The following is a 10797-nucleotide window of genomic DNA, read 5'->3' on the forward strand; positions in this document are numbered from 1 at the left end:
TATTGCCTATATATACACAGTATATATATATATCCTTATATATACACAGTATATATATATATTCCCTATATATACACAGAGCTTTAGGAAAGTATTCAGACCCCTTCTAAAATTGATTAAATAAAATGAAAAGAACAGCAATCTACACACAATACCTCATAATGACATCACAATACCCCATAATGACATCACAATACCCCATAGTGACATCACAATACCCCATAATGACATCACAATACCCCATAATGACATCACAATACCCCATAATGATATCACAATACCCCATAATGACATCACAATACCCCATAGTGAAGATTTTTTTTTTTAAATGTATAAATTTATAAAACACAAGAAACATAAATACCTTATTGACAGGAGTATTCTGTGCACTACACCATGTGTAGCGCTATGAGACTTGAAATGGAGCTCAGGTGCATCCTGTTTCCAATGGTTATCCTTGAGATATTTCTACAACTTGATTGGAGTCCACCCGTTGTAAATTAAATTGATTGGACATGATTTGGAAAGGCAACACACCTGTCTATATAAGGTCCTACAGCTGACAGTGCATGTCCGAGCAAAAACAAAGCCATGAGGTCGAAGGAATTGTCTGTAGAGCACCGAGACAGGATTGTGTCGAGGCACAGATCTGGAGAAGGGTACATTTCTGCTGCATTGAAGGTCCTCAAGAACACAGTGATCTCCATCATTCTCAAATGGTATTAGTTTGCCAAACTGAGCAATCGGGGGAGAAGGGCCTTGGTCAGGGAGGTGACCAAGAACCCGATGATCACTCTGACAGAGCTCCAGAGTTCCTCTGTGGAGATGGGAGAACCATCCAGAAGGACAACCATCTCTGCAGCACTCCGCCAATCAGGCCTTTATGGTAGAGTGGCCAGACGGAAGCCACTCCATCAATCAGACCTTTATGGTAGAGTGGCCAGACGGAATCCACTCCTCAGTAAAAGGTACATGAGCACGCTTGGAGTTTGCCAAAAGGCATCAAAAGGACTCTCAGAACATGAGAAACAAGATTATCTGGTCTGATATACCAAGCATCACATTTGGAGGAAACCTGGCACCATCCATATGGTGAAGCATGGTGGTGGCAGCATCATGCTGTGGGGATGTTTTTCAGTGGCAGGGACTGGGAGACTAGTCAGGATCGAGGCAAAGATGAACTGAGCAAAGTACAGAGAGATCCTTGATGAAAACCTGCTTTGGAGAGCTCAGGACCACAGACTGGGGGGGAAGGTTCACCTTCCAACAGGACAACGACCTTAAGCACACAACCAAGACAACGCAGGAGTGGCTTCTGGACAAGTCTCCAACTTGACAGAGCTTGAGTATGTTCTGCAGAGAAGAATGGGAGAAACTCCTCAAATACAGGTGTGCCAAGCTTGTAGCTTCATAGCCAAGAAGGCTCAAGGCTGTAATTCCTGCCAAAGGTGCTTCAAGAAAGTACTGAGAAAAGGGTCTGAATACTTATGTAAATGTGATATTTCCGTTTCTAAAACCCTGTCATTATTATGGGGTATTGTGTGTAGATTGATGAGGGGGAAAAAACAACAACTATTTGATCAATTTTAGAATAAGGCTGTAATGTAACAAAATGGGTGGAAAAAAGTCAAAGGGGTCTGACTAATTTCTGAAGGCACGGTGTAGTGCACTAGTTTCTGAAGGCACTGTGTAGTGCACTAGTTTGTAAAGGCACGGTGTAGTGCACTGGTTTCTAAAGGCACGGTGTAGTGTACTAGTTTCTGAAGGCACGGTGTAGTGCACTAGTTTCTGAAGGCACGGTGTAGTGCACTGGTTTCTAAAGGCACGGTGTAGTGTACTAGTTTCTGAAGGCACGTGTAGTGCACTAGTTTCTGAAGGCACGGTGTAGGGCACTAGTTTCTGAAGGCACGGTGTAGTGCACTAGTTTCTGAAGGCACGGTGTAGTCCACTAGTTTCTGAAGGCACGGTGTAATGCACTAGTTTCTGAAGGCACGGTGTAGTGCACTACGGTCAAAAGATGTGTAATATAGGGGATAGAGTACCATTTTGGGACGTGACCAATCACTGCGCTGCTAACCACAGTGGCTTATGTGAAGGAGATGTATATTTAGGAGAGACGTAGGAGAGACCGAGGAGAGAAGGACCGAACGCACTGCGCTGATGCCCTCGTCTCCCCAGTGACATCATCAGAGTGCTCTTCAATCACTGGCAGACGGTGGAGGGGGTGCCTCATCAGGGCCTGATGGAGGGCCGGGTGGGTGGGTGGAGGGCATCGAGAGGGCTGGAGTCAGTAGGAGGTATCATGCCAGCCAGTCATAATGAGTTACAGTGAAAGGAGGGGAGGGTGGAGGCGCGGAGATGGAGATGGGATGGAGTCAGTGGGTGGCCATGGGTACCTCTGGGGCTCCCAGCATCGCTGTACCAGCCAGTCATAATGAGTTACAGTGAAAGTGGAGCTCTTCTCTTAGTGTTTCACTCTACAGCTTTATCCCAGAGCAACCAGCCACTCCTCCTGTCCTCCTCTCTCCATCTCTTCCTGTCCTCCTGTCCTCCTCTCTTCATCTCCTCCTCTCTCCATCTCCTCCTGTCCTCCTCTCTCCATCTCCTCCTGTCCTCCTCTCTCCATCTCCTCCTGTCCTCCTCTCTTCATCTCCTCCTGTCCCCTCTCTCCATCTCCTCCTGTCCTCCTCTCCCCATCTCCTCCTGTCCTCCTCTCTTCATGTCCTCCTGTCCCCTCTCTCCATCTCCTTCTGTCCTCCTCTCTCCATTTCCTCCTGTCCTCCTCTCCCCATCTCCTCATCTCCTCCTGTCCTCCTCTCTCCATCTCCCTCTTGTCCTCCTCTCTCCATCTCCTCCTGTCCTCCTCTCTCCATCTCCTCCTGTCCTCCTCTCTTCATCTCCTCCTGTCCCCTCTCTCCATCTCCTCCTGTCCTCTTCTCTTCATCTCCTGTCCTCCTCTCCCCATCTCCTCCTGTCCTCCTCTCTTCATCTCCTCCTGTCCCCTCTCTCCATCTCCTCCTGTCCTCTTCTCTTCATCTCCTGTCCTCCTCTCCCCATCTCCTTCTGTCCTCCTCTCTCCATTTCCTCCTGTCCTCCTCTCCCCATCTCCTCATCTCCTCCTGTCCTCCTCTCTCCATCTCCTCCTGTCCTCCTCTCTTCATCTCCTCCTGTCCCCTCTCTCCATCTCCTCCTGTCCCCTCTCTCCATCTCCTCCTGTCCTCCTCTCTCCATCTCCTCATCTCCTCCTATCCTCCTCTCCCCATCTCCTCCTGTCCTCCTCTCTCCATCTCCTCCTGTCCTCCTCTCTCCATCTCCTCCTGTCCTCCTCTCTCCATCTCCTCCTGTCCTCCTCTCTCCATCTCCTCCTCTCCCCATCTCCTCATCTCCTCCTATCCTCCTCTCCCCATCTCCTCCTGTCCTCTCTCCATCTCCTCCTGTCCTCCTCTCCCCATCTCCTCCTGTCCCCTCTCTCCATCTCCTCCTGTCCTCCTCTCCCCATCTCCTCCTGTCCTCTTCTCCCCATCTCCTCCTGTCCTCCTCTCCCCATCTCCTCCTGTCCTCCTCTCCCCATCTCCTCCTGTCCTCCTCTCCCCATCTCCTCCTGTCCTCCTCTCTCCATCTCCTCCTGTCCTCCTGTTCCCATCTCCTCCTCTCTCCATCTCCTCCTGTCCCCTCTCTCCATCTCCTCCTGTCCTCCTCTCTCCATCTCCTCCTGTCCCCTCTCTCCATCTCCTCCTGTCCTCCTCTCCATCTCCATCTCCTCCTGTCCTCCTCTCTCCATCTCCTCCTCCTCCTCTCCATCTCCTCCTGTCCTCCTGTCCCCATCTCCTCCTGTCCTCCTGTCCCCATCTCCTCCTGTCCTCCTCTCTCCATCTCCTCCTGTCCTCCTCTCTCCATCTCCTCCTGTCCTCCTCTCCCCATCTCCTCCTGTCCTCCTCTCCCCATCTCCTCCTGTCCTCCTCTCCCCATCTCCTCCTGTCCTCCTCTCTCCATCTCCTCCTGTCCCCTCTCTCCATCTCCTCCTGTCCTCCTCTCTCCATCTCCTCCTGTCCTCCTGTCCCCATCTCCTCCTGTCCTCCTCTCCCCATCTCCTCCTGTCCTCCTGTCCCCATCTCCTCCTGTCCTCCTCTCTTCATCTCCTCCTGTCCTCCTCTCTCCATCTCCTCCTGTCCTCCTCTCTCCATCTCCTCCTGTCCTCCTCTCTCCATCTCCTCCTGTCCTCCTCTCTCTATCTCCTCCTGTCCTCCTGTCCCCATCTCCTCCTGTCCTCCTGTCCCCATCTCCTCCTGTCCTCCTCTCTCCATCTCCTCCTGTCCTCCTCTCTCCATCTCCTCCTGTCCTCCTCTCCCCATCTCCTCCTGTCCTCCTGTCCCCATCTCCTCCTGTCCTCCTGTCCCCATCTCTCCTGTCCTCCTCTCTCCATCTCCTTCTCCATCTCCTGTCCTCCTCTCTCCATCTCCCTGTCCTCCTCTCTCCATCTCCTCCTCCTCCTCTCTCCATCTCCTCCTCTCCCCATCTCCTCCTGTCCTCCTCTCTCCATCTCCTCCTGTCCTCCTCTCTCCATCTCCTCCTCTCCCCATCTCCCCATCTCCTCCTGTCCTCTCTCTATCTCCTCCTGTCCTCCTGTCCCCATCTCCTCCTGTCCTCCTCTCTTCATCTCCTCCTGTCCTCCTGTCCTCCTCTCCCCATCTCCTCCTGTCCTCCTCTCCCCATCTCCTCCTGTCCTCCTCTCCCCATCTCCTCCTGTCCTCCTCTCTCCATCTCCTCCTGTCCCCATCTCCTCCTCTCTCCATCTCCTCCTGTCCCCCTCTCCATCTCCTCCTGTCCTCCTCTCTCCATCTCCTCCTGTCCTCCTGTCCCCATCTCCTCCTGTCCTCCTCTCCCCATCTCCTCCTGTCCTCCTGTCCCCATCTCCTCCTGTCCTCCTCTCTTCATCTCCTCCTGTCCTCCTCTCTCCATCTCCTCCTGTCCTCCTCTCTCCATCTCCTCCTGTCCTCCTCTCTCCATCTCCTCCTGTCCTCCTCTCTCTATCTCCTCCTGTCCTCCTGTCCCCATCTCCTCCTGTCCTCCTGTCCCCATCTCCTCCTGTCCTCCTCTCTCCATCTCCTCCTGTCCTCCTCTCCCCATCTCCTCCTGTCCTCCTGTCCCCATCTCCTCCTGTCCTCCTGTCCCCATCTCCTCCTGTCCTCCTCTCTCCATCTCCTCCTGTCCTCCTCTCTCCATCTCATCCTGTCCTCCTCTCTCCATCTCCTCCTGTCCTCCTCTCTCCATCTCCTCCTGTCCTCCTCTCTCCATCTCCTCCTCTCCCCATCTCCTCCTGTCCTCCTCTCTCCATCTCCTCCTGTCCTCCTCTCTCCATCTCCTCCTCTCCCCATCTCCCCATCTCCTCCTGTCCTCCTCTCTCTATCTCCTCCTGTCCTCCTGTCCCCATCTCCTCCTGTCCTCCTCTCTTCATCTCCTCCTGTCCTCCTGTCCTCCTCTCCCCATCTCCTCCTGTCCTCCTCTCCCCATCTCCTCCTGTCCTCCGTCCTCCTCTCTCCATCTCCTCCTCTCCCCATCTCCTCCTGTCCTCCTGTCCCCATCTCCTCCTGTCCTCCCTCTCCCCATCTCCTCCTGTCCTCCTCTCTCCATCTCCTCCTGTCCTCCTCTCTCCATCTCCTCCTGTCCTCCTCTCTCCATCTCCTCCTGTCCTCCTCTCTCCATCTCCTCCTCTCCCCATCTCCTCCTGTCCTCCTCTCTCCATCTCCTCCTGTCCTCCTCTCTCCATCTCCTCCTCTCCCCATCTCCCCATCTCCTCCTGTCCTCCTCTCTCTATCTCCTCCTGTCCTCCTGTCCCCATCTCCTCCTGTCCTCCTCTCTTCATCTCCTCCTGTCCTCCTGTCCTCCTCTCCCCATCTCCTCCTGTCCTCCTGTCCTCCTCTATTCTCCATTCATTCCCAATTCAAAGCTCATTATATACAGTATCTGCCGGGCTTGGGTGGGGCGCTGGGATGAGATCATATTCATTGTGCCTCTCCAATTCACAGTGAAATGTTCTTATGATGCCTCAGAACTGTTCTCTTGTTATAAAAGAGTCTCAGCTAGAGGGAAAATGTAAAACGTAAAGTGGCAATTACATTTGTCACAGATGGTTAGTAGCTAAGATAATACAGTACACGTTAGATATTAATATCAAACTCAATTCAAACTCAATTCAAACTGGCATCTAAGATCCTCTTGAGTGTGCTTTAAAGGCCAATGAATACTGCTGCTGCTGTTGCTGTATTCTCTGGTGTTACGGTAATACCTATACTGTAGGCCTGGGGTGTTGACATCTTACCCGAGGTCCAGTGTACTGTGGTTTTCTGTTCCACCTGATAATTAAATGTACCCATGTGGTGTCCCAGACCTAAATCATTTCCTGATTACAGGGGAAGAAAAAAATGAGAACTGGCCTTAAGTTCCAAGTAGGGTGTTTTATAAAACGGGTTCTTTGGGATCCTAGATGCTGATTGGACGAGCAGCGTAGCAACCATTTTGTTTAGTACTGATGACCAGTACTTTTTGCAAAGCAACTATGTAAAAGATCATTTAAGACTGGGTCGCATCTGTAGAAACATGGCCAAAATAACTAACAATCAGATTTTTGTCCAGAACATATCTTCTGATGGAATAATTCAATTGTTTTAATTTACTTATCAAAAATAACATTTTAATGAAAATATGTCATTTATTGTCATTTTAATATGTTGTTATTGTAATATGTTGTAATTCATTGTCATTTTAATGTGTTGTTATTGTAATATGTTGTAATTCATTGTAATTTTAATAACAGTTTTCATAAAAGCAGTAATCACGGTGGGCCGAACAACGCTATTTACCCGTGTCTGCCTCTTGTGCTTAATAATATTATGGGATGTATTCCTGATGACGTGTTATTATTGTTGCAGGTGTTGGATGATCCTGCAGAGGACAACCTTCACATGGGTATGTACCTTCACACTCTTTATCTGGACTGTAAATCGACCTGTTAGTGGGCCCAGAGCAGTTGACACAGCTGACTCCATATGAAAACGCTAGACTACCGGATGCAGGGAGATAAGCCTCTCGACCACGCACACTTAGGAAAAAAAAATATTTTCTTCATTTGTCCCCATAAGAGAACCCTTTTTTTTTTGGTTTCAGGTAGAACCCTTTAAGTGGTGAAAGGGTTCCACTTGGAACCAAAACAATAGTTATTTTCGGAGGGACGGTTGAAGAACCCTTGACCTTTGAACCCTATGATTCTAGGTTGCATCTTGTTTTCTGAAGCCTGTATCACCTCTTCAAGGTATATAGACTATGGTTGGATTCCTTCCATCAGTATCAGTAGACATGGCAGGAGAGAGGCTGAGTTAAGGCATCAAACCTCCTAATCTACTATAGGTAATTATGGCTATTGGCTAATGAAATGAAAAGGGGCCGTACCTGACAGTGTTAGTGTCAGTTAGACTACAACCAATTGTGCTCAACAGTATACAGCACTACAATGTCTTTTGACAGATATAGACTGATGCATGTATCATCTCTCTCTCTCTCTCTCTCTCTGTCTCTCTCTCTCTATCCTGAAGTGTTTGATTTGATGCCAAAAGGGTGAGTAGCCTAGGGCATGTTGTGTCCTTTTTTTCATCAATAATTGAAGCCCGACCCCTCATCCCCTCTTCCCCTTTCCCCTCATCCTCCTTTTCCTCTCTTCCTCTCCCTCTCTCTCCCTATTCTCTCTCTCTCTCTCTCTCTCTCTCTCTCTCTCTCTCTCCAGTGCCTCCTTCATTACTCAAAGCTGACGTAGTGTCTTTGTTCACTGCTCTCTCTTCCTGTCCTCCTTCCCCCTGTCGCTCTCTTTCCAGAGGGGATTTGTCATGTGCTTTGTGTTTGACACTTGACAGTTATTACCAGTGGTATTACCACCAGACCAGAGTTTCTCTATGCCCCCCTCCTTCCTGCTTCTCTTCCTGTTAAGAGAGAGGTTTCATTCCTCTTATTTGTTGCAGGTAAAGGGATGGTGGGTTCCTTTGGTTTAGTGACTCAAATCAAATCAAATGTTATTTGTCACGTGCTTCGTAAACAACAGGTGTAAATTAACAGTTTAGACCATGGAGAAGCCATTTTGTACCAGACATTCCCCTGTATAGACCACTGAGAAACCCCTTTGATGTACCAGACTTTCCCCTGTATAGACCACTGAGAAACCCCTTTGATGTACCAGACATTCCCCTGTTTAAACCACTGAGAAACCCCTTTGATGTACCAGACTTTCCCCTGTATAGACCACTGAGAAACCCCTTTGATGTACCAGACATTCCCCTGTTTAAACCACTGAGAAACCCCTTTGATGTACCAGACATTCCCCTGTTTAAACCACTGAGAAACCCCTTTGATGTACCAGACATTCCCCTGTTTAAACCACTGAGAAACCCCTTTGATGTACCAGACATTCCCCTGTATAGATCACTGAGAAACCCCTTTGATGTGAAGCTAATGGCTTTGTGACAAGAAAACAGAAGAAATAGAGAGCTGGTATCATGAGGGAATTCTTTCTGAATGCTGACATTTTGATTCAATAGAAGGGCAACTTCCCATCTAATCCACCCAATGCCCATTTAACTGGGGATAGGGAGAGAGAGGGAGGTAGAGAGAGGGAGGTAGAGAGAGGGAGGTAGAGAGAGGGAGGTAGAGAGGGGAGGAGAGAGAGAGAGAGAGGAGGGGAAAGGGAGAGGGGGGAAGGAGAGAGAGGGGAGGGAGGGAGGGAGGGAGGGAGGGAGGGAGGGAGAGAGGGAGGGAGGGAGGGAGGGAGGGGGAGGGAGGGAGGGAGGGAGGGAGGGGGAAGGGAGAGGAGGGGGGAGGGAGGGGAGGGGAGGGAGAGGGAGGGGGGAAGGGAGGGAGAGGGAGGGGGAAAGGGAAAGGGGGAGGGAGGGAAAGGGAAAGGGGGAGGGAGGGAGAGGTAGAGAGAGAGGTAGAGAGAGAGAGGTAGAGAGAGAGAGGTAGAGAGAGAGAGAGAGGTAGAGAGAGAGAGAGAGAGATAGAGGGAGAGGTAGAGAGAGAGAAGTAGAGGTAGAGGTAGAGAGAGAGAGGTAGAGAGAGAGAGAGGCTCTATGCTCACCTTTTTTACAAGGAGCACGTTTGCACCTAAGTTGGAAAATGTAGACACAAACACAGAAATCCCTAAGCCAGGGACATTTTACTAGGATTAAATGTCAGGAATTGTGAAAAACTGAGTATAAATGTATTTGGCTAAGGTGTATGTAAACTTCCGACTTCAACTGTATTTGACCTCTCAGCTTCCCTATCAAATGTCAAACTGAAAACTGAAGAAAATTAACAACAATGACAAATGGTTTGATGAAGAATGCAAAAACCTATGAAGGAAATTGAGAAACCTGTCCAACCAAAAACGTAGAGACCCAGAAAACCTGAATCTACGCCTTCACTATGGTGAATCACTAAAACAATACAGAAATACACTACGGACAGAGAAGGAACAGCATGTCAGAAATCGGCTCAATGTAATTTAGGAATTCATAGACTGATCCAGACGCCAGGACCCCAATTACAAATTCCATCTAGACACCGTTGCCCTAGATCACACAAAAAACGATACATACCTCGGCCTAAACATCAGCGCCACAGGTAACTTCCACTAAGCTGTGAACGATCTGAGAGACAAGGCAAGAAAGGCATTCTATGCCATCAAAAGGAACATAAAATTCAACATACCAATTAGGATCTGGCTAAAAATACTTGAATCAGTCATAGAGCCCATTGCCCTTTATGGTTGTGAGGTCTGGGGTCCGCTCACCAACCAAGACTTCACAAAATGGGACAAGCACCAAATTGAGACTCTGCACGCAGAATTCTGCAAAAATATCCTCCGTGCACAACGTAGAACACCAAATAATGCATGCAGAGCAGAATTAGACCGATACCCACTAATTATCAAAATCCAGAAAAGAGCCGTTAAATTCTACAAGCACCTAAAAGGAAGCGATTCCCAAACCTTCCATAACAATGCCATCACCTACAGAGAGAGAGAGAGAGAGAGAGAGAGAGCGAGGGAGAGAGAGACAGAGGAGAGAGAGAGGTAACAGGTAACTTCCACAAAGCTGTGAACGATCTGAGAGACAAAGCAAGAAGGGCCTTCTATGCCATCAAAAGGAACATACATTTCAACATACCAATTAGGATTTAGCTAAAAATACTTGAATCAGTCATAGAGCCCATTGCAAACAACAAACAACAACACGAAGAATTATCTATCCAAAATGGAGATGTATGGGTAAACCACTTCTCCAATCTTTTTGGCTCTATAACAAAGAATAAAGAGCAAAAACATATACATGATCAAATACAGATCTTAGAATCAACTATTAAAGACTACCAGAACCCACTGGATTCTCCAATTACATTGAATGAGTTACAGGACAAAATAAAAACCCTCCAACCCAAAAAGGCCTGTGGTGTTGATGGTATCCTCAATGAAATGATCAAATATACAGACAACAAATTCCAATTGGCTATATTAAATTTGACCCCAATAACTACCGTGGAATATGCGTCAACAGTAACCTTGGGAAAATCCTCTGCATTATCATTAACAGCAGACTCGTACACTTCCTCAATGAAAACAATGTACTGAGAAAATGTCAAATTGGCTTTTTACGAAATTACCGTACAACAGACCATGTATTCACCCTGCACACCCTAATTGACCACCAAACAAACCAAAACAAAGGCAAAGTCTTCTCATGCTTTGTTGATTTCAAAAAAGCCTTCGACTCAATT

General features: G+C 48.5%; 1 protein-coding gene across 2 annotated transcripts in view; it reads left to right on the forward strand.

Moving 5' to 3' along the window:
- Positions 1-10797, forward strand: part of LOC112239026 (calcium/calmodulin-dependent protein kinase kinase 1) — a 100203-nt gene that overhangs the window by 39632 nt on the left and 49774 nt on the right. For both annotated transcript variants that reach the window (XM_042309118.1, XM_042309119.1), the window contains exons 6-7: positions 6930-6966; positions 7590-7611. In XM_042309118.1, the coding sequence (XP_042165052.1) occupies positions 6930-6966; positions 7590-7611 (59 nt within the window). The remainder of the gene's footprint in view (positions 1-6929; positions 6967-7589; positions 7612-10797) is intronic.

Source organism: Oncorhynchus tshawytscha, linkage group LG30 (assembly GCF_018296145.1).
Source record: "Oncorhynchus tshawytscha isolate Ot180627B linkage group LG30, Otsh_v2.0, whole genome shotgun sequence".
Lineage (NCBI taxonomy): Eukaryota > Metazoa > Chordata > Actinopteri > Salmoniformes > Salmonidae > Oncorhynchus > Oncorhynchus tshawytscha.